Genomic DNA, 23,341 nt, shown 5'->3' on the forward strand with positions numbered 1-23,341 from the left:
AAATGTGCGGCTGGAGTGTTAAAAATGTGACAGCTGTGCTTTAACAACTGTGTTAGCCAGTAACTGTTATAACAGGAAGAGAGTTGGCAAAGCAAAAGATTAGCATTAAGATTTTACAGGTTTTCTTATAATTTTTTAATAAGGATTTCAAAAGTAGCTATTTTTACATCAGATTCATCAGTGCCTGAATTTAACATTTTCTACTGTAAGAAGAATGTTCTTAATATCCCTTTTTCTTTTTTTCATTTTGCATCCTGAAAGTGAAAGTCAAAGTATACCACTTAGATCTGTAATGAACAGGTAACACGAATTATTCATTTCCTCAATTAAACTTCTTTTCTCATCTGTAGATACAGTTGCAATGACTTTGAGTAACACGAAACATTTCTAGCAACCTGAACACAAATTCTGCAATTCAAGCTTAAACCTAACATCAGTTGGACTACTGTAGTTTTCTAACTTGACAAAGGATAACAATTGCTGTTATGTCCTTGCTGCCCAATTGCTCTTGTTCTAATCCACAGCTCTCCAGAACAGAAGACATTATTACTGAGGGCTGATTCAAACCTGAGTTTTATCAGTTATGTTAGCAGAGCCAACCTCCAGCTGGGAGAAATGTAAATATGAACCAGAAGGCAGGTAGATCCAGCCATCATACTTTTCCAGATAGTTCACCAATGAAAACACTGTGGATATAATCACAGAAACTGTTTTCTAGGGTGTATATATACAACAGTTGAACATATGTGTATAAGAACAATAGCTTCACAGTTCTTCTAACCTTTCAGAATGAAAAGAAAATGATGGTTGTTTTATAACTACAGATGTTAAGAGGTTTGATTCTGTCTAGACATATCTGTAGTATTTTCTAATGTGTCAGACCAAAGACAAGAATTATTATTACTTCCATAATGATTTTTCCAAAGAAAAGATTAATTCAGCAAGCAGGTGGTTATTTTCAACAAAACTCTCTAGCTTGGAGTAATTCAGTTGCCTTAACTTTGGAAAAACATTACTCTGTAAATAAAATTAAGCCCATCAACTATTGAAAAAGGATCACTTGTCAAAATTACTAGAGTGACATGCATATGTATACTGTGGCAGTCAAGAAAAGATAGGAGCCTCAATTCAGCGGCCACACTATCTTGAATAAAGGACTGTCTCCCAGAGAGTGCCACTTTCATGCTCTTGTATATTTGAAAGCATTTCTTCCCAATTAAATCTGAAAAAAATGATACCTCATGTTATTCCGTATCCAACAAATCCTTCCACGTAAAATTTCAGCATGTCATATTAACTGTGTTACCATACCCTTCAATCAAGTCTTCAAGTGTGCTTCCCTTAAACAGGTATTTGACAATCTTAAGTAATTCAGAGCTCCAGAGAAATTTCAGTCTTACCTGGCAAAAAAGGAAGCTGCCACTGAGGTACCTGTGGAGGCATCACTAGCCACACAGGTACTTTGGGAGCTGGGGAAGCTATACAAGGAAGGTTTATCTGCATTGTAATGGTTCAGCACAGCTTCAGTCAGTCCCTCTCGGCCAGACTCAGTGATCAACTGGGAAATCTAAAAACAAAATGAAACAAATTTACTTATTATTTTATTTAAATTTATTGGCTTCCCCACTCCAATGGCCTCTTATAATATATAAGAAGGTATTATATTCACCCCTCTGCTATGCAGGGCATGGGTGTGGCTAAGAACAGGAGATGTCCTTCAGAATCCTATCATGACTTTTAAATCCATTTACATCGTTTTAATCCTATTGTGAAACACTCTGGCTAGAACTTCACCTCACTTTTGTTGAAAGTTATGGGCTAGAACAACCTTCTGACCCTGTTAAGTTTCCATTATGGCATTGGTGTTCCTTCTGTTTGGAGGAGAAAGGAGAAGCATCATCTTCGTACCATTGGAGCACGGTGGAGAATCTGAAGATGTTAGTCAAAGCCTATTTATTAAAAGGAACTTCTACAAAGCTTTATGAATGCTGTAGCGTAACTTCACTTAATAAAGGATGAAATTTCAAACTTGGTGACTGCAAGGAATACTAGGCAAATAACTGTATTCTGAGCTTCAAAATTATGTGATTACAAATAGAGTTAAGATCTTACTGTCTATTTGTCATATTCTCTAACTTATGGAATCATAAATATTAAAAGTAGGAAATGTACAGATCAAAGACTACAGTCAAAGTAGGAAATGTTATTCTCTGAACATGCTGTTCATTACACAAAACCTCCTCTTTCTCTTTCTTTCTTTGTTCGCTCCTGATCAAACCAGCCTGCAGTTTCTAACAATAAGATCAGTCTAAAACAGCACCATAACTAAAATCTTAATTTCTAAAATGCACTAAAACCTCATCACAAATGATAAATAACGGTAAACAAACAGCAGCAACATTCATAGGTACAACCATAAAATAATCAGGTGACAAAAACACAGATTCTTGGGGTGGGGGGGAAGTCCTGAGTATAAAAAGAGGTTCTTAACATCTTCTTACGTCCCCCAAAGAAAGAAGGTATCAAATGGCATTGTTACCTTCTGTTACATTTGCATCTCTCTTGCATCCACATTTTATCTCATGAGAAGCAAAATGGCCTACATATTTATTTTACATCATAAGTAACCGGTTCCTCTACTGCAATTCAAGGTTATATGAGTGGTGTCCTGCATATTAAAAGTACAGTTTTCATGGAAACATTTTATTCCTGGTTATTTGCTTAGGTATTTTAATACACCCATACAGTATTCGCTTGACTAAGACCAAGCTTCACTTAGATTATTCCTCTATGCTCTTTAAAACAAATTTGGCTGTCTGCAAGCTTTAAGATTGACAGAAGATCACAACCTAGCAAAATGGAATATAAAGCAGATGAAAACTTCTCATCTATATGTGGGAAGATTGTGTTTCTTATCAGATCTTTATTTTGGGAGGTGCAGAATACCCATAACAGGCATCCTTCTTTTTAACTTTTTAAGCTATTTCTATGACTTTTACTTAGTACCTTGATCCTAAACATTTACTGGGAAAAGACTCACTTGGATTTCAACTGATTTTATTTCTAAGTAAACAGCACTAACACCACCACCATCTAATTACCACACTTTTGACTGCTTCCAATATCCGCTTTATATATTCTTCATTATGAAATCCAGTTCTGTTATGTTTTACAAGTATTTGCATTAAGTATATACAATTGGTGATTCACCAAACTGAATGCCAATCAAGAGACAGATCTAGCAGCCCATAATGGGCTGGTAAAATCTCCAGTTTCTCTCTCTCTCTCCGGTACAATAAATATAGGATATGGGTCATCAAACACAAGACAAAACAAAATAGTTGGAGGATGGGCGGTGTTCAGCTTGGCAGAACATAAATTATGCAATCTAATTTTCAAGATAGTCCACTGTAGATACACTATGCAGAATGAAAAATAATCACATTCTCTAAGGAAGAAAAGGTGATTCCTAGAAATGACTGGGGATAGCACTTTCCTAAGCTAATTCAAGCTGGGCAAAAGCCAGCATTAAATAACAGATCATTACACATAAAGTTCAAGAATTGATATATTGTCTAACTGAACAAAGGAGTAATAAGTGAAGCTGCAAATGAGCCGACACAGCACTACAGCAAAGTGTAGTATCACATGACATGATCTCAACAGTCCTTTTCTTCTTGTGTCCATTCATTAAGTCATATTTCTTTCCACCATTGTGCACACACTATAGTGGTCATTAGTTGCCCTCAGTAAGGTCCTGCAGTGTGCAACTGTATGCCCCTAAGAAAGGACAATTGGGGAAATTCTGGAGAGTCTACTTCTTCCACAATCACAGGTCTCTGATCCAGTGAAAATGTGGTCATTAAGTGAGGACTACATGTATTTAATTTCTATTAGGATTCTACAAGAGAGGACTATATTTTTAATCATATTTTTCTCTTAATAATGTAAAAACAAGATTGGAGAAAACACATTACAATTAAGCATGCTTATAAAGTGAATATTGATGGATCAATATTCGTTCAGAGCTAGTTTTGACCTTCCATCTCAAGATTTCACAAGAAAATTAAAATTAGGTACATTTCAGCCACTTTCATCACAATTTTGCTATCTGGCCAGGTATGATAGCTTCATGACAGAAAAAAAAAGTCTTAAATTAGATGACATATCTGAAAACCAAAAGACAAAAAAGTGTAATTTAATAAATAATGTAGTAACTTGACAAACACTCACCACCCATAAATTTCTACAAATTAGTTTTAAAATACTCCTCTACCCAGGTTTTATTTTAAACCAACAGAACATATGCCTATAATCCTCCATCACACCAAAATACAATAGTAACAGTAAAATGAATACACAGCATGGACTTTTCATAAAGAGTTGCTTCTTCTTCTTCTGAAAGTGTCTAGTTCAAAAGGAAAAATCAGACAAATACAGTAGTTTCCCCTTCCCTTACCCATGTATTCCATCAGGAAGTTCATTTTTTTGTGGGTAGAGATTTAGGATAGGTTAATGAGGTAAGTTCTGAGTGGGTTCTTTGTCAATATAGTGGCAGGACATCACTGCCTAGCACAGCAACAATAGTCAATGCAATCTTTCATGCTTTATATATAAAAACACTTTTAAGTGCAAGTGGGCAACACACATACATTCTTTTTGAATTCCTATTCTTTGTTCTGAACCATAAAGTTAAAACACCATGTAACCCTGTTCCCTTCTTCCTCAATAATAGCAGTCATTGAAAACTGGTCTCTGTTAAGATTTGTGAGATGCAGTGAGAATTTGGGAGCCTTGCTAAAATACTACTAGAAGTATCTACCAAAGTGTTGCATAGGGAAAAATATTTTTTGAAAATGTATGTTATTTGTTTCTAGCCTCATCTGTGGCTCTGCTTAATTTGAAATGGTCTGTCCATTGAAAAAGGGGCTTGGAACTCACAGTGAGAAGCACCCCACATGGGAACGTTTTAGGTGGTTTAGTTCTATTTGGGAAAGATGCTTTAAGACACATAGCACCACCATAATTTCATGTCTTTATTTGTAGTAATGTAGACTTTATTTAATAATTAAAATTCTGCTTCTCAAGGTTTTAACAAATTGTTGTATTTGATTGTCACATGCTAGTACTTTTAAGTACAAGTACTTCTAGATACTCAAAGCAATAATATAAAGTTGTTATTACGGTTGGTCACATAGTCAGCCAGATGTTTAGACTGGATGATGATGATGATGATGATGCAAGGCTCTGGGTGAATTTTATTGTTCCAGGGACAGCTTTCAAAGGCCATTGTCTTAGTTGAATTCTTCCTAGGACAGAGACAAGGCTCTAATCAGGAGGGATGTTTTTAAAAATCCCAAAAAGGGATATAGTAAAACAACATCTTTCTATCCTCACTGATGCCCTGAAAGGCTACATCCAAAAGGCCATTTGAACAGGTCCAAAAGATCAGATAAATGGGTGATCTCTTTCACTGACTTAGGCCCCAAAATTAATGAGTGATTTTCTAAGGTCACACAAACAATTCATGACTGAATTAAACTGAATTGGGATCTTTAAGCTACAACTTGCAACAATCTAGTGACTGGAAACTCTTGATGGACTTTTTGCATTTGGAAAAAAAATGAACTTGTGATTTGTGGGTTTGATGATTAGAAAGGGTAGAATATGGATAGAAAAGAGCCACAATGTAACCTTAGAGAGAGGAAAAAATATAAATGCATTTGTAACTGCTGTAAAGATCAGAAGCCACTCCTTTACATCATCTTTTTTATTTTTTCTCTTTCTTTGCTGTCTCTTTTATTTCTTTATCACTTTTCTTTTACTTTTCTTTAGTTTTACTTTCCTTTTTTAAGATTTGTATTGTTTTTATTCTGTAAAAAAATCTTTTAAAATTAATTTAAAAACAACAATTGCACCAATCACTATAATATTTTACTAATAAATTAATATATTAATGTTACATTCTGATGCACAATTACATTATTTCTTCGTTCTGTTTCCTTCGCATAAGATGGTGTTGAAGCATAGATGTTAGCATTAGCAACCCCAAAGTATATCCGTAATGGATTGCTTCTATTTTTCATGTTCTTTTATTTCTCAAAATAACTTCCATATTTTATATAACTTTTTTTTTAAAAAGCATTCAGCTCACACTTACTGCAGAGTCAAAAAATGCAAATTGCTATTATTTACCTCCAGGATAAAATCTCATCAGTTTTAACATTCCATTAATTATTTCACTACAGAAGCTGAATATTTCTATTTTTGTGTATGGCAGCTTCAATTCCTGTACTCTTCAGAAGCAATGCATGGCCTCTGAACATCCTTGAAGGATGATTGTAGGAGGTGAAGTTGAAAACATCTGGAAGATACACCAGAATGGGGAAGTTGAAATACAAGGCTGCATCATTTCCCAAGATGCTGAAAGGAAAGAGCTAAAACAGTCGCTGTGAGCAATTTGCATTGTTCTTCCTGAAGTCAGTTGAATCTACTTTAATTTAGAAACCAGCGTTGAGGCAGCTTATAGGGCTATCTCCCAAGCAACAGCTCATCCTGTTAATTGGAATTAATTTCAGCTTGTAGATCTCAAGGGTGTGAACAGGATGTCTGAAGAGATAAGGGCCATTACACTATGTAATGGTTATGTGTTGGACTAGGACTGGAAGAAGCAGGGTTTAGCTGACTGTCAGCCATGGAAGCTCACTGGATGACTTTGAGATAGTCCTTTTCAATCCAAGCTATCCCACACAATTATTGCGAGAGAAAAATTAGAGGAAGGATTGCAATATATGCAGTCTTGAATTGCTGGAGAAACCATGTAATATAAACCGAACAAAATAATACTTAACCCTCGTAGATCCTGGTTGATTAATCTGACCAAAAATGGGTCTAGCACTATAGATAAGGGGGGTGATCAATACTTTCATATAGGAGGGATATGTTCCTCCTGCCTAAACAAGGCACTAACAAGATTTATTCCCTTGATCAAGGAAATCTTGATTAATTTTTTTTTAATCCGTTCAATCATGTCTGATTCTCAGAGACTGCCTGGACAAGTCCCTGCAGTTTTCTTGGCAAGATTTTCAGAAGTAGTTTGCCATTGCCTCCTTCCTAGGGCTGAGAGAAAGTGACTGGCCCAAGGTCACCCAGCTGGCTTTGTGCATAAGATGGGACTAGAACTCACAGTCTCCCACTTTCTAGCCCGGTGCCTTAACTGTTCCACCAAACTGGCTCTCGGATTAATTATAGGCCATTCTCAAACATTATTTTCCTGTGAAAGTTAATAGAGAAGGTTTTTGCCTTGCAGCTCTGGATTTTGATTTTTTTCTTTGGACTCTTTGCAACAGGGGTTTTGGCCAGTTATGGTTGTAAACATTTATACAATTTTTATAGCCGCCCATCTCACAATACAGTGTCCCTACATGTGAACAAGATGCATCTCTTTTGCTAGGTGCCTAATCGTTTTAATATCTATTCATATTTACTGTAAATTTTAATCTATATTTTAATATTCTATGGTATTGTGTTTTAAATTTTTGTTAGCTGCCATGAATATTAAATATATTAAAAATACGTATATTAACATTTATAATTACATATTACATACATACACACATAACATGTACATATAATGTAATAAAACTGAAGATTTAATGTGACTTCATCACATATCAATACTTGGAAAAATAGTTTTTAAGAGTTATTTTCCATTAAAGATAACACTGAAAAATGATTTACAACTGGTAGTATGTTATTGCTACACAACCCACAGTTACATCAAGAAAAATCCAGTAAAAGAAGCAAAGAAGAGATCAGAGCAAATACCAATAGGAACAAGAGATAATATAAAGGTAAAGGTTCCCATTTAATCATGTCCGACACTAGGGGGCGGTACTCATCTCTGTTTCATGGCTGAAGAGCCAGTGTTGTCTGAAGACACTTCCATGGTCATGTGGCCAGCATGACAGTCACGAACGCTGTTACCTTCCTGCAGAAGCAGTACCTATTTATTTCCTCTGATTTGCATGCTTTCAAATTGGTAGGTTGGCAAGAGCCGGGCAAGTGCAGGAGCTCAGTCCGTCATGCAGTGCTCGGGTCTCGAACCACCAAATTTGCAACCTTCCAGTCAACAAGCCTGGCGTCTTAACCACTGAGCCACCATGACCCCTTAATAATATAATATAACCTGGGATAATATAACATGGGAACAATTGATAGAAGAAGATGATCTCTCCAAAGGTTTACAAACAACTGTAAATCCTGAGAAGGGAGATTAAAGATTGGGGGTCCAAGTAGTGTTTTTATCCATCCTCCTCATTTCTCCTCAAGGGACAAAAAAGGAAATAAATATCCAAGAAGTGAACAAGTGGCCAGAAAGATGGTGGTGTAAAGAACGATTCCTAGTCCATGGGTTATCTCACCAAAAGTTGCCTGCACTTCACAAAAGCAGGGAATAATGTGTTTGGCAAGAGCCTTGCAAACATAATGAAGAGGGATTTAAACTAAACTGAAGGTCTACTTAGGTAGAAAATGCTGGCATTACGAACAGAAGTGCATATGGTAATAGAGAAGGACATGAATCAGTAAGGAGACCAGTAAACAGTGGATCCCCAGTGGCTGTACACCAATGCATAGAATATGAGCAATGAACAGGAGGAATCAGGGACATAGGAATTTCACCCCAGATTGTTGGGATGTGGGAGTATTTGAAATTATCACAGAACTGCTGACAGTCATCTTTGAAATCACCTGGAGAATTGGTGAGGGCCATAATCCTAAGAAGGGCAAACATGGTTCCATTATTCAAATGGGGAGAAGGAGGACCCAGGAAACTGCAGGCCAATGATTCAAGGAAATGGGTATATTTAGTTTAGAAAAGAGAAGAGTTAGAAGAGATATAATAGCAGTCTACAAATATTTAAAAGACTGTCACTTGCGAGGTACAAGTCTGCTTCTGTTGAAATCATGTTGTTATTAAAAGAAAGGAGACTAGGATGACTGTTTGGAGGAATGTCCTGATTGTAAGAGCTGTTAAGCAGTGGAATAGTCTGATTAGGAAATGGTAGACTCTACCTTACTAGACCTTTTCAAACAAAAAGGAGTGACCCTGTTTAATATATATCTGCACTGAGCAAGGGGTTGGATTAGATAACCTACAAATGCCTTCAAACTAATTAATTCTAAGTAAGAGCCATTCTGATTTTAAATGAACATAGAAGAGGCAAAGGCAGGCACTGTGTCCCACTCTCTTTCTCCTCTGAATCACTGAAAAAAATTACAGCAACCTTCTCAAATTGGGTGTTCTCCAGGTATATGGACTTCAACTGCTGTGATTCCCCAACCAGCATGGTCACTGCTCAATGTTCACACTAAAGAAGCCTGGACCATCTTTGGGTGTGTTTAAACCAGTCTGTCCCTTTAAACATTTTGGGCCCATGCTCCCCCATTTCCATCACAAATGAAGGTTCCAGTTGCATGAATCCTTTTCAATCACTGAAAATAAAAAAGCAGTGGGTTCGGTAAATGTTGATCAAAATACTGTCACTATTCATAGCTTGCACATAACTTTTATAAATAAGTTACTTTTTATCGATCTCTTATCTATAATTTCCTCATACCTACAAATACTTTATGACAAACACAGCTAAAAGTTTCGTTTTTCTAAAACAATTTTTCTTTTCTAGCACACAGGCTCCTTCAAACACACACATGAGCAGAGAATTCAAAAACTACCCTGCATGGTGGCCTCCATAATCCTGTTTTTTCTCTAGAGTCAATTCTGTCCCTAACGAGATTGGAATAAAAGCATTAGGTCCTTCTATTAATGTCGATATTCTTTGTATGAAGCAAGCAACTACTTTCTCGCTTTTGTTGTCTTGATCATCTTCTTTGCTTCTTTTTCAAAAAGTATTGATTTTTCAGAAAACAAGCAGCAGCTAAACAAGTATTATTCATAACATTCATACAATTTTTAAGTACATATATCTCCTGCCATTATTGTCCCTTTATCTCTATGGTCAATGTATCAGATAAGAAGACAGAAATAACTTTACAGTAGAAAGAATCCTTCATGAGCATGATGGACTATAATGATCACAGTTATTTAATAATTATTATCTAAGAGTTGATACAATAGAGAATGTGGTTCTTATAGTTACACAGAATGATGAGCTCATATATTCCAAGATTTTGGAATATGCCAAATGAATCCCAGTGTTCACACCTCTAAGGTCAGAAAAGTGATTTCTATATTGCCACACAGTTGGTTTTAGACCATTTTCAGAGACAGAGAAGGTATCAGTGGTTTTTTAAATTTGTTCTTATTCTACTTTCTGTTGTTAAAAAACCTGGTTATTGACTTGCTAATCGCTACTGGAAAGTAAAACTATGAAAAGAGTATTGGACTACTTGTACAGCTTGTTGATTCACACATAGCCAGGTACTTTGGCTATGATTTATTCTTCTAAAGGAGAAACTAAACAGTATTTTTGTCAACCTGCCCACTTCTAGCTTTTATTCATTTATTTATAGTTGAAAAGGGGGTTAATATGAACTGGTTCCACCACATGACTAGCAGGGAGACTCTTCTCTCTCCCCAAACACCCTTTTTAAGAAAGAGCTACATTCAAACCCATGGAAATACGTTTTTTTTAACTGTTTTGCTAATGGTTTCAGCATATATTTTGAAATTCTGTAGAAGTCCAGAGTGCTTTTATATGTTTTTAAATGAAATATTACTTTGGTATTAAAAATGAAAATAATTTTTAAATTAAAAAACAACCCTACTTTGGGATTGTTCTTCAAGAAGAAGTAGACTATAAATTTTATGAACAAAAAATAATGCACTCTCAACAACCAAATGCATTCACTTTTCTTGACAGGCAGCAACTCTACGCTCTCAGTGATTATTCAGTAACACTGGCTGTGTACAACTTTTGCTCAAAGCATTTATTATAATTAGAAATTTCACTTAACCACAAACAAGCTGCCAGCTCTTGCTGTCATGAGACTTCAAGAAGTTAAGATCTTATTCTGACTCTTGCCACATTGTAAATCATTGATCTTGTACTCTCCTACTGACAATAATGCCACCAGAAACTACCCAAGTGTATCTGGTCTACTTAACCGGTATTACTGAGGAAGTGAGTGCCCTCCTTCTAATTCTGGCAACAAGTAAGCAATACGCAGAATAAACACCTCTTTGTGCTGGCAAAACTTCATCATTCATCTTGTTTCAAAGATATATGACAAGCATCTGCTGCAGAAGGAGTGGCAAATAGAAAATGATTTTTCTCCATGTTCCAAACAAATAAAAAATAACCATTCAGAACTGAGAACAGGGAACTGCATTTTTCTGAATTAGCTTCACATAATAGAAAGGGAGCTCTCTTTCTGGGCAAGGGATATTCCTCATGCCTTGCATACAAAAATAAAGTTGTTTGGCCAAAAAAAAAAAAAAAAACTGCTTTCCTACTGAGAACAGGCCAACTTTAGGCCGCTACTAGATTCTGTCAGAGAGGAGCATCTGGCGTGTGTGTGTGTGTGTGTCAAAAACATCAAAATGGCAGCCATGACTATATGGACATGGCTGCCATCTTGACTTTTTCCCCTCATCCCTATGGAAGCCTTTTGTGTCAGTAACTTTGGTTGCAATTCTAAGTGTAGGTATTAAAGAGTAACCTCTATTAATGATGATAGAATTTACCTCTCAGTAAACAAGCATAGGATGACACCATTTTTCACTTAGATATGCTCTGCAGACAAAGCAAGCTTAGCTTTTCCTTCCCTTAATATTTCCCATTCCAAGTCACTTAATAAGTATCTCAGATCCATTTACATCTCAAAGTAATTTTGTTCTCTTTCCCTTAAGAACAAAATTACTAAAAACAATGGCCTAAGACTAATTTCTAAAATTGCTTACAAGCAATACATTCCTAGAATGGCAGATAAATGTACTGTGAATAACTGATTCAGTGCAGCATTTTTGTCACAATGGGGAAAATGATTGGTGCATTAATAATGACTAAAGCATCAGTGCTACCAAATGCTCCAAATAAATCCCTAAGATCCCACCATTATTAAACGCAGTCTATCTCCATCTTAGTCATAATAGAAAACCAGTTTAATACAGCAACCAAGAGTGCTGGACTGAATCAGATCTTCCCAGTATAATCCTTATTCGGCTTTCAGGGTTAGAAAGTAGCCTTGGACCACTCCTTCTGGCCCTGTTCAGTCATTATGAAAAGGACTACGCAAACATGAAAGTTTCTTTGCTGCAGATACTGTTGCTGTAGGCATGGTGGCAGAGATGAAAGGTTCAACCCTGCAACCTGGATGCCTTTTTCCCTTTTTCGTATTTTTTGAGAGTATGAAATGTATATAATAATGATTAAAAAAAAAAAACTTTGTGAAGCCATCCAGAGCAGTTTTAGAGTTTGGCAGCCTAGAAATCTGATTGATTGATTGATTGATAGCTAGATCATGATAAAACCAGATATTTCCTTCATCTCACTCTTCATTATTAGATCCTTTTGACAATTTTCCTTAGCCTATCAGAAGATGCACGGATAGTGGGGCGTTTTACTTAATAAGGGAGTGATTAAGTAAGTCTCCCGACAATCCATCCATCTCCTGACAGGCTAAGGGGAATTGTCAAAAGAATCTAATTACTAGCAGAAGAATTCCTCATATGGATCTGCTTTGTGGCTATTTAGGGGCAGCTCACTATGGACTTGGCTATTACAATTTTGGTTTCAGAGCAGCAAACATTGACCGGAGAGGATGAGAAAAGAACACAAACCAATAAGAACATAAACCACAACAAGATCAGCAGATAGGTCTGTTGCTCAAAGCCACAAAGCAATACCACTTCCATTTCAGATAGGTAGTCACCATTTGGGAGATTACTCCATCAAAAAGATGTCCAATTAATGCAGTAATTTGCCTTACTGTATTTTGGTCTTTATATGCATCATTTTTTGTGACACCTCAAAGGTGTCACAAAAATGGCAACCCCTAGCCCAAGCAAACTGGATAACTTTTCATCACCAGAGAACGGAACAGAAGCATCACAACAGAAACAAAGTAAGCATTTCATTTTAAAAGGATAGTTCTCTGAGGCTTAAAAAGGCCTGGAGCAACATGGAAACCATACTTCAGTAATTTCAGCTGAAGTAAAATATTATATAATATTAAATTTTAAGTGTTTAACAAAATTTGCTTCATGCTGAAAAGTCAATGTAGAGGTCACTGAGAATATTACATAACTGAAGGGCCATGCAGAAAAGCTCTCTCTTGATACCAGATGCCTTAATATGCAGCACTGACCTAATGTTACTTTGAGCTTTTTATTTAATCTCATATTTCTTGTAAATCTCTTATCATTTTGTTTTCTTACTTTTTTTCCTGATTCTTTTTAAATATATAGTAAAATACATATTTTTAAAAGGGGAAAAGGAGGAGGAAAGATTCACTCTCTCTAGCTGGAAGATCAGCTCCATTGGCAAATGTTAAGGTGTGAGAAGATGTTTATGGCATATGACAGTTCTTTCAGTATCAAGGTCCCAAATCATACAAGGCTATACAGAAAAATCTAGATTGCTTCTTCAGACCTGTTCTAGCTAGTCTGTGGACATATAATCAAATGTCAACACTAAACAATAGTATGCTCTTTGACTAAGGAGCATATATCCAGTCTATTGAGATGTATTTTAGCATAAGGATAAAAATGCCACGGGACTGGCACTCTGAACACTCACTGGAGCCATTACTATTTTAATAATAAACAACAGAGTTTTGCATCAAGACATTCTGGTAATACAGTCCTCTTAAAACACATCTGAATACACTTACTGAGGTGTTATTTTAACATCAATGAGTTACCTGTTGGGTTTCTATCTTGTTTTATGACACCATCAAGTACCAATTTCTGTGTGAGTATAGCACAGAAATAGGGTTCAAAAAGGACTAATAAACAATGTAGACATAATCAAGACTTAAAAAAAAACCCTTCCTGACCTCAAAGGTCATTGTATTATTTGCTATATAAAGTTCAATTCTTCTTATCACTGTCACTGTTTGCTATACTGTATAGCTATAGACTAATTTGTGGCCATAAAGTCATCTAGCTGTATTATTCAATCTGATTATCTCTTCAAGTAATGAACTCCACAAAGAAAACTGTCTTATACTGGACCTGAATGATTATCATTCCAAACTGTTTACCTTGACAGGCAGCATCTCCCTAGGCTTCAAGTAGTTCTTCCAGCTCTATTTGAAGATGCTAGGAATTGAAACTTGTATCTTTGGAATCTTTGAGCTTTACTTTGAGCTTTTTATTTAATCTCATATTTCTTGTAAATCTCTTTATCATTTCGTTTTCTTACTTTTTTTCCTGATTCTTTTTAAATATATAGTAAAATACATATTTTTTAAAGGGGAAAAGGAGGAGGAAAGATTCACTCTCTCTAGCTGGAAGATCAGCAAATGTTAAGGTGTGGGAAGATATTTATGGCATATGACAGTTCTTTCAGTATCAGTATTCAGTAGTTTTTGCTCTAAGCAGTGGTCTTTCTCCCACAGATTTTCCTTTTCTTTCATTAAAGATTCAAGGAAGTACTTAGATTTGAGAGTCACCCCAAAAATTTAAATTAGAAGATTTTCACATTTAATTGCATACATGCGTACCTATCTCTTTAATGTTGTAAAAGAAACCTATGGCCGAGTGGGAGAGAGGTGAAATTCTTCTGTGACAGAGTTAATGATACTTCCTAACCATGCCAACTTCCTAACTATGCCACATATTATAAGATGTGGCGAGAAGAGATGGCTCCCCTTTACTTTTATTTCTCCTACTCCTCTTCCTCCTTCCATACTTTTAACCAATGAGAAATTACAAATTATGACTGATGATGGTGGGGTTGGGAATTTTTCTGGGGGGTATCTGGGGAGAACAAGAGGGTTCAAATTTCTCCAATCCTCGGCCACCTCTAAATACATCTCATTAACATGTAGAGAATTTTCCACATAAGTACTAGAGAGGCTTTCAGAAGCACAGTTGCTACCTTTCCAGCACTACTGAAGAGCATTGGTTAAACAGCTAGCCTTAATAATCCTTAGCATGCAGTCTAATACGAGCACGTTCAGACGTAAATCCCATGGAAGATGCTACCCGATTAAGGAATACAGAATTGCAGCAAACGAATGGCAGGAATTATTGTGAGTCCTCTATATAGTTCATAGAGCAAATCTTCTGAATGTATTTATTAATTAATTTGGTCTTTAGCTTGCCCATTTATTAATTATCTTCTCCATGCTTATTCTGGATAAGATAATTAATTATTGCAGAGAATTATCTTCTTTGTGCTTTTTGCATCCTCATATTCCCTCCTGGCAAACTGTTTCAGATTATTTGGATCCTTTCAGGAGAAAATGGGCAGAGCAAATGACTGCTGACATGCTAGATAAACTTGCAGGTTCTATGGCAGAAAAAATACCTAGTCTGATTTAGACAATCAGACACCAATTAGGTAGAGCCTATGGTGGTGAGCAAGGTGATGTCTTGTGATGTACTCTGGGATTCTTCTGAGCTTGTAAAACCCAAAGGAGTGGTTAGAGCTTTCGTAAGTTTGAATTCTGCCACCTGTGGTTCAGTCCATGTTCCTCATGGCTCATACCAGCAGCTAGACAGAAGGTGAGCAGCTGGATCCAGGAGGTAATAAATGCTTTTTGTGGGGGTGGGGGTAGTACCACCTGCCTTGAAAAAGGTAATCATACCCCCTCTCTTGGTTGTTTTTCAGTCAGTCTCCAACTTCTCTTTTTTAGGTAAGGTTATTGAGATGGTGGTGGCAAATCAACTACAATCCAAGAGGAAATAGATTATCTGGATCATTGTTAGTCAGAATGAAGGAAGGCCCAGCCATGGGATGGAAATGACAATGGGTACTGTGGTGAGTGATTGCCAAGTTCCTAACAGCAGAACACAACCAGAGAAACAAGATATAAATTGAGTTTTACTAATCAGGTTTAATATCAAGAGATAATAAATTAGCATACAAATTATTGGAAACTGTATAAGCAAAAATCCTGCCTTCCTTTATGAATGAATTCATTAAGATTGGGTCGTTGTGAGTTGTCTGAACCCCTTTTTCTTAGAATGCAAACCTAAAGGTTAACTGCTCTTTCCTAGGTAAGCCTGGCACTGAAATATCTATCTGGTCTTCATTAGTGTCAGCCCCACTAAGGTAGACCAGACCAGGAAATCAACTCCACAGGAAGGCTGAAACCGCTTTTATTGAGATTGATTATAATAACAGAATCTTGCAAGTTTATGCTGTATCTCCCTCTCCTTTTAATCCTGGGAAATAGGGAGGTGTCTATCTGAGTCTCTTCCAAATATTATCTGTCTGTTGTGGATTTAAGACATGTTTCACCCCTCATCACTTTGGTAACGGAGCATGCATATCTCCATCAAAGTCATCTTCCTTACTCTTTACAATTAGTTCTGTTTTGAAATGCTGAGGATGCCATGGAAGTCCTGAACTGGTGTCTGGAGACTATGTGCATCTGTATGGGGAAAATAATCTCAGATTAAATCCTTCCAAGACAGAGCTACTGCCCATCAATAAATAACATGGACAATCCAATGATATCAACTCCTGTATTTACTCTGGATAGCGTCACACTCCCTGCAAAATAGGTGGTTCATGACTTGGCGGGTCTTCCATGACTTTCAGTTCTTGCGTAAGCAGGCAGATGGAGCTGTGAATAAAAGGGGGTTGCCCAACTTCTACTGGCATACCAGTTATAACCCTACCTGGACCAGGATATCCTGAAATCAGTGAATCATGCCTTGGTCACTAGCTGATTAAATTACAGTAACTGCAATATTCTCTATGTGTGGAGACAACCTGGAAGTTGCAGCTGGCACAAAATGCAAGGACTAGGCTACTAGGCTACTGGTAGATCAGTCCCCTTTTAAAATTGCTGCATTGGTTGCCAAAAAGCTACCAGGTGCAATTTAAAATGCTGGTTATTACCTTTAAAGTTCTTTATAGCTCAGCACTGGGATATAGCAGGCAGCGCTGTGCCAAAGCTGAATCTGCCCATCAAGTTGAAGAATCCCACCCCTCACCCAAGAGAAGTACACACTGGTTGGATCAGGCCACAGTCCTCCACAGTAATGCCCCTACCCTTTGGAACATGCCTCCCATGGTGGTATGTAAGCCCCTACTCTGTTAGCCTTTGAAAGACAATTTAATGTTATTTTATTTCAATGCGTTTTTAGCCCGAGCAAGTGATTAAGCTATTACAGAAATTTATTTGGTTTTTATATTTTTGTTTTGTTTATCTGGTTTTTATATTTTTATTTTGTTTATCTGTCTTTTATATTTATACTCTGACCACAATCCATCAGGTTTGGGGCAGGTTACAACACTGGTTAAGTTAAACAAAATAAAATTATTACATCCAATCTCTCCTTGATCTTGATAGAGGTAATAGAAATAAAAAGATCTTAGAAAATTTTTGGAAGACATTATTGCCTGAATTGCAATCTGCAAAAAGACACTGCAGAATAACAACAAAAATTGCTAGCATCCACTAAATGCTCTTTTGCATGTCCTTGAAATTTTAATTTGAAACACAGATTTGAAACTCAGAAGATCATCCACTCTTAAAGGTTGCAACAGATTAGACACAGAGGCAGTATCTGAGAAATTCTCACAAGGCCACTAGGTATTCCACCGACCATCATCTCAGGGTCCAGAAGGCAGCTGCAAAACTACTTGAGCAAAAATGAGGCACTAATTCCAGAAAATAATTGCTCATTCCTAATTTACTTAGGTATGCATCCAAGAAAATTGGAATAGCATTGTTGTTATTGAACCTTAGCTGAAATTGATGTAGTTTGACTGAAGTAGGGAGTATAGTTTCATTTCACAGTACATAGGCTCTTGTGAATGTATCTGCCTGAAGCATCATAATCCATCTTCACTAAAACATCTGAATGCTGGACATACTGCATTTCTGCTCTTTGCCTTAGGGCCCTGGTCCTTCTGAGAATCTTAAGAACAGTGACTCCATATCCTATCAACTGGAATGCATTATTTACTGATGAAGACTCAAAGAAACAACTCTTCCATAGCCAATACAAAGAGACATACAAGAGGGAGGAAATGTTTAACACTCAGGACTAAACGATCATTACTTGGTTCCATACACCTACAGTATCAGCCTGACATCTGTGATGTTGCCTGAGGCTCAGTATACAATTAGTAACAGTCAGAAGCAGACAGTAATAGGACTCTTAGGGCTGTTCAGCATGGTTCTCTTTTGAAACATGCTTAAATTGAATGTTGGCTAGGGGCTAAGTAAACTGAAGCCCAACACATCTGGAGGGCAACTGGTTGAGGAAAGCTGGTTTAAACTACCCAGATTAACCAACCTAATCTAGCACATTCTGCTTCATTGCAACAGAATGCACAGGAAGAGGGTAATTTCTTTGGATCGGGGTTTCAAAAGATTAAGTATCTGTCAAATCAGCATTAAGACATTAAGCACCAGGGTGAGTCGTCTGTAGAATTATGTGAGAAATATGAAAGAGCCATTTCTACGGGGGATGTAACCTGTGGCAATGTTTAAATACAGTCGAGTGGGCACTATTTACACAGGTTGGTTTATGAGTTCTTCCCTCCAGAATAGTTTATCTTCCTCTACTGAAATTAACTAAACTCTTCCAATGTGTAAAAGATCTATGTACACACTAGAGATATATATTGAGGAACTGCCCAAAACTTTTCTCCTTTATCAGATTTCTTTCACCTATGTGCTAATGCACAAATGTCATTATTCAGTATAGGCAATTATTAATTAAGACTTAATCTCTTCTCCCCAGTCCTAATCCTGCTTTTGCCCTTCAGGTCTTTACAACTGCATACATAAAGATAAAGTCATGTCTTATTTGCTTTTAAATTTCATGTGTTTGTTTCATAAGTATTTCCAGTTCCCATATTATTTAACGATGAAATTCTAAAGTTCTTCTTAAATCCTTGCTATACTCATGTATTTCTTATGAACAGATGTGTATAAACTTAAGCATAGGAAAACATGTGTAGACATAGCTCATGTATCCAATCATTTCCCAAAGATCTTAAATGAAAAAAGAAATCTATTAAATAGCTGCAATAACTAATGCAATTGAACTAAACATCTATTCAAATCAGTTCTGATTTGGTCGATACTTTCATAAGCAAACAAGAAGATTAAATTAATTGGCCAACCAGGAATATGCAAAAGATTTATGACAGATATAATTAAAATGATTCCAGCACAATCCAGTTATGATGGCAAAGAGACTTGTTATCAGAAGCAATGCTTAAATCTTACTAATCAGATCTAATTCATATTAATTGTAGAAGTAGCACAGTCCAACTTTTGTTCTCTCCCACAATGATCTAATAAAAATCTGAAGTGGCTATTAAATGCTTGTCTCTCAAACAGGAAGCCTTCAAAGACGTCAATACTTCTTCAGTACAGGGGCTTCCGGTGGGAATGGTGGACTGAACTGCTGTGCCCGCTGGTTCAGCAGGCAGAGATGACAACGTGGTAACTTTTTTCAGGCTCAGGCAGGTTTTCCTGAAGCCCAGAAACATTCTCCGGATCAAGGGACCAGCCCACCTGTCCTCTGGATGGCTGCTTGCAGCCAGAAGATCACAAACAGTGTTTCACATTCGAAAGAGCCAGCTGGTAGGCAGGGACTTCATCACTTTCCAAGCTGCACTGTAGCCTTAATGGCAGCCACCCCATTTCTAAATCACCAATTTGTACTTTTTTTTAAAGTATACTGTATGTACCCCAAGAGAGGCTTTCTACAGCGAGAAGCTGGTTCTCTTGGTGCTTAACATTATTTTTGGGATTGCTTAAAAAAAAATTTTTTTTTTGAAGTTATGGATTTCATTTTCCTTCCAAAGGAAATTCCAAAGATGGAGAGCAAACAATTGTTGGGACTTCCATTGGGAACATGGCCAACTGAACAGCTGTGCCCGCAAGCTCTGTGGGCAGATCTGACAACGCAGCTTTTTTTCTGGGCTCAGGCAGGCTTTTCCTGAAGTCCTAGACCAATTTCATGGACAGAAAACACTTGGAATCATCCCATTTGAACTCCTGAATGGCGCCTTGCAGCCAGAGGATCACAAACAGCATTAGCACTAATCCAGTAAGAGACACCGGGAGTCTGGGACATCATCATTTCCGAACAACACTGTAGCCTTAAAGGGACACTAAGTTCAGCCACCCCATTTCTAAACCACTATAAAAACTTTTTTTTTTCAAGTTTATGTACCCTAAGAGAGGCTTTCTAGAGCAAGGAGAAGCAAACTCTCTTGGTGCCTATGGTTACTTCTGGATTAATTTTTTAAAATCTTTTTAAGCTTTGGTTTGTTTTCCCATCTAAACACTAAGGAGGTGTCTTGAGTACTGGAGGACTCAGAATAAGTAACTGCCTCCCTGCTATTATTTTTGTATTGAATTTGAAGGATTTAATATTTTCGTTGAATCTGCTGTTTTGAATCTTCAGCTTTCTGTTCACTTTCCTTGGGAGCTGCTTGTTAGTATACTTTCTCTTGTGTCAACAAGATTTTCCATTAACTTATTAACTCCTATTTTTGCTAGTCAAGTATCTAGGGGGCCCCATAATCTACTGCCTGTAACATGGAGGATCTCATGGAGACTTTCTCGGAGTTTTGTTCTGAGCTTAAACAGATTTTGTTTGATTCCTGTCAAGTTATCTTGCAAGATATTTGGGACATTATGAAAAATATCAGCTTTAAAATGTGTCATCTGGCTGAAGATGTTTTGGAAGAAGTTGAAGCTTTTACTACTGACAGCGAGATTGATGCCTTTGGTGAAATGCTAGGCAACGATTATACTCTGGTGTTGAAGTGGTTAGAGGGACAGTCTGAGTTGCAAATTACAAATGGAGTTGTTTTTCTGATGGAATGTTATGGGAAAGAAGAGGTTTTGCTCTGTGGGAGGTTTTTTGCTGAGAAGTCAGAGTTTTTAAGGGGGGCAGTTGGGCCGTTTGACTTCTGTATGAAAAATGCCCTGTGTGTATTACAGAGATATGTAAATGCTTTGGTATACTTTGAAGTGGGGTAAAGAATTAAGAATGTTCATCTGGATTGATTTTAAGGCTTGTGATTCTATTTCCTTTAATGATTTGGATTAAATTTTACTGGATTGCTTTTAAGGTTTGTTTGATATTTAAGATTTTTAAGATTTATAATAATTGCCTAGTTTTAGGTTTAATAGGATTAAGATTGTTATAGTATTATTAATTATAAAAGTAGGCAATTTATATATTTTTATAGTCTGATTTTTATTATAGTGGATAGAAATATATAGAATAGTGATAGGAAGGAAATAATAAAATAAATGTTTTTGGGGAAGAAGTTGATTTGGAGGTTTATACTTTTTTTTTCTTTTAATATAAGGGGAAGGGGCAATTGTATTTAGTGATTTTTTTAATGTGTTAATGGAATGATTTATAGAAATAATGTGATCTTGGTTTGATATAGAGTAAGGGATTGATTATGGAAATTGCTGTATATTCTTTTTGAAAGTCAGAAGTCATTTCTTCTTGTAATCTTCAAAAAAATTTCTCTGTCCAAACAAGCAGGAACCACACCGAGACGAGGAATAGGTCTCTAGTGTTTTATTACTGCTACAGTAGACAGAAAATCCTAACAAACTGAAGAAGTATGAGAAAACCCATACAGATAAACCCCAAAAGTCAAGGTGGGTCTGTTCTGTGTCTCTTTGAATGACAGCTCAAAGTCTCGCTACTACGCATGCATTTTCCCCCCTGGATAGGGGCCCCCTCCTGCTCACCATCAGTGCTCATGACATTCTCTTCTTGTGTTTCACACTTTTTTAGTTTTTTTCTTTTTTTCTTTTTTCTCTTTTTTGTAGTTTTTATCTTTGCTTTAAAGTTAATAAAATTCTTATAAAAAAGTAAACCATTGTCTTCCTGTTATTATTTTTGTATTAAATTTGAAGATATTAGCATTTTCCTACACGTTTAATCGGCTGATTTGAACCTGCAGCTTTCTGTTTTCACTGTCTGCTCACTATGTTCTCACTCTCACTATGTAAACACACTTTGGAACTCTTCCATATCTTCGACTTTCGCTGGTTAAGCTCCTAGGGGGCGCCATAATCTACTGCGTAAGACATGGAGGATTTCAAACAGATTCTTTCTGACTTTCACCAGGATTTTAAACAGATTTCTTCTGACTTCTATCAAGCTTTTATGCAAGATGTCCAGGACACTGTGGAAAATATGAGATCTAAAATTTGCCATCAGGTTGGGGATGTGGTGGATGAAATTGAGGAATTTAAGAGCGAGAGAAAGGTCTTTTTTAAGACTGCGATTGGGATTTTTATCGAGATGCTGGATGAAGATTGGATAATGGAGTTGGAGAAATCTAAGGGAGAGAGAGATCTGCAAGCCGTAAGTAATCTCCTGGTGAAATGCCATGAAAAGAACCTGGAATCTTTGAGGGGGGCAGTTGGGCTGTTTCTTTCAAGAGGAAAGCTCTGTGCACATTGTGGGGCTATGTAACTGCTTTGGTTTATTTTGAAGTGGGATAAAGGTTGAAGAATGTTCATCTGGTTTGCTTTAAGGATTTGATTGGTGCTATTTGCCTTGTTTTCTTGGATTTATTAAGATTAAAATTATCTAAACTGTTGTATTAGGGTTAAAGAATGTTTATCTGATTTGCTTCAAGGATCTAATTAATGTTATTCTCTTTTAAAGATATGGAATTACTGTTTTGAATTGTCTTTGTTTTTTGGGTTTATTAAGATTGCGATTATTAAAATTGTTTTACTATTAAGTATAATAGCAGACAACTTATAAGCTTTTTAATTTGATTATTATAGTAGACAGATATGTATAGAATAGTGGTAGAAAGGGAATAATTAAATAATTTTATCTTTTGGAAGGGAGAAAGATGTTTAGGAGGTTTATATGAACTTTTTTCCCTTCATTTTAATATAAGGGGGAGGAGTAACTGTAGTTAGTGATTTCTTATTATGTGTTAAAGTGGAAATAATGTGGTATTTTGGTTTAATATAGAGTAAGAGATTGATTGAGGGACGCGATGGCGCTGCGGGTTAAACCGCTGAGCTGTCGATCGGAAGGTCGGCGGTTCGAAACCGCACGGCGGGGTGAGCTCCCGTTGCTCGTCCCAGCTCCTGCACACCAAGCAGTTCGAAAACATGCAAATGTGAGTAGATTAATTGGTACCGCTTCGGCGGGAAGGTAACGGCGTTCCGTGAG

General features: G+C 36.7%; 1 protein-coding gene across 1 annotated transcript in view; it reads right to left on the reverse strand.

The window, feature by feature from the left end:
• KIF26B (kinesin family member 26B) overlaps positions 1-23,341 on the reverse strand; it is a 333,909-nt gene that overhangs the window by 203,486 nt on the left and 107,082 nt on the right. Inside the window, exon 4 of the mRNA XM_063306130.1 lies at positions 1,401-1,567. Coding sequence (XP_063162200.1) covers positions 1,401-1,567 — 167 coding nt within the window. The remainder of the gene's footprint in view (positions 1-1,400; positions 1,568-23,341) is intronic.

This window comes from Candoia aspera, chromosome 1, assembly GCF_035149785.1.
Source record: "Candoia aspera isolate rCanAsp1 chromosome 1, rCanAsp1.hap2, whole genome shotgun sequence".
In the NCBI taxonomy this organism is placed as follows: Eukaryota; Metazoa; Chordata; class Lepidosauria; order Squamata; family Boidae; genus Candoia; species Candoia aspera.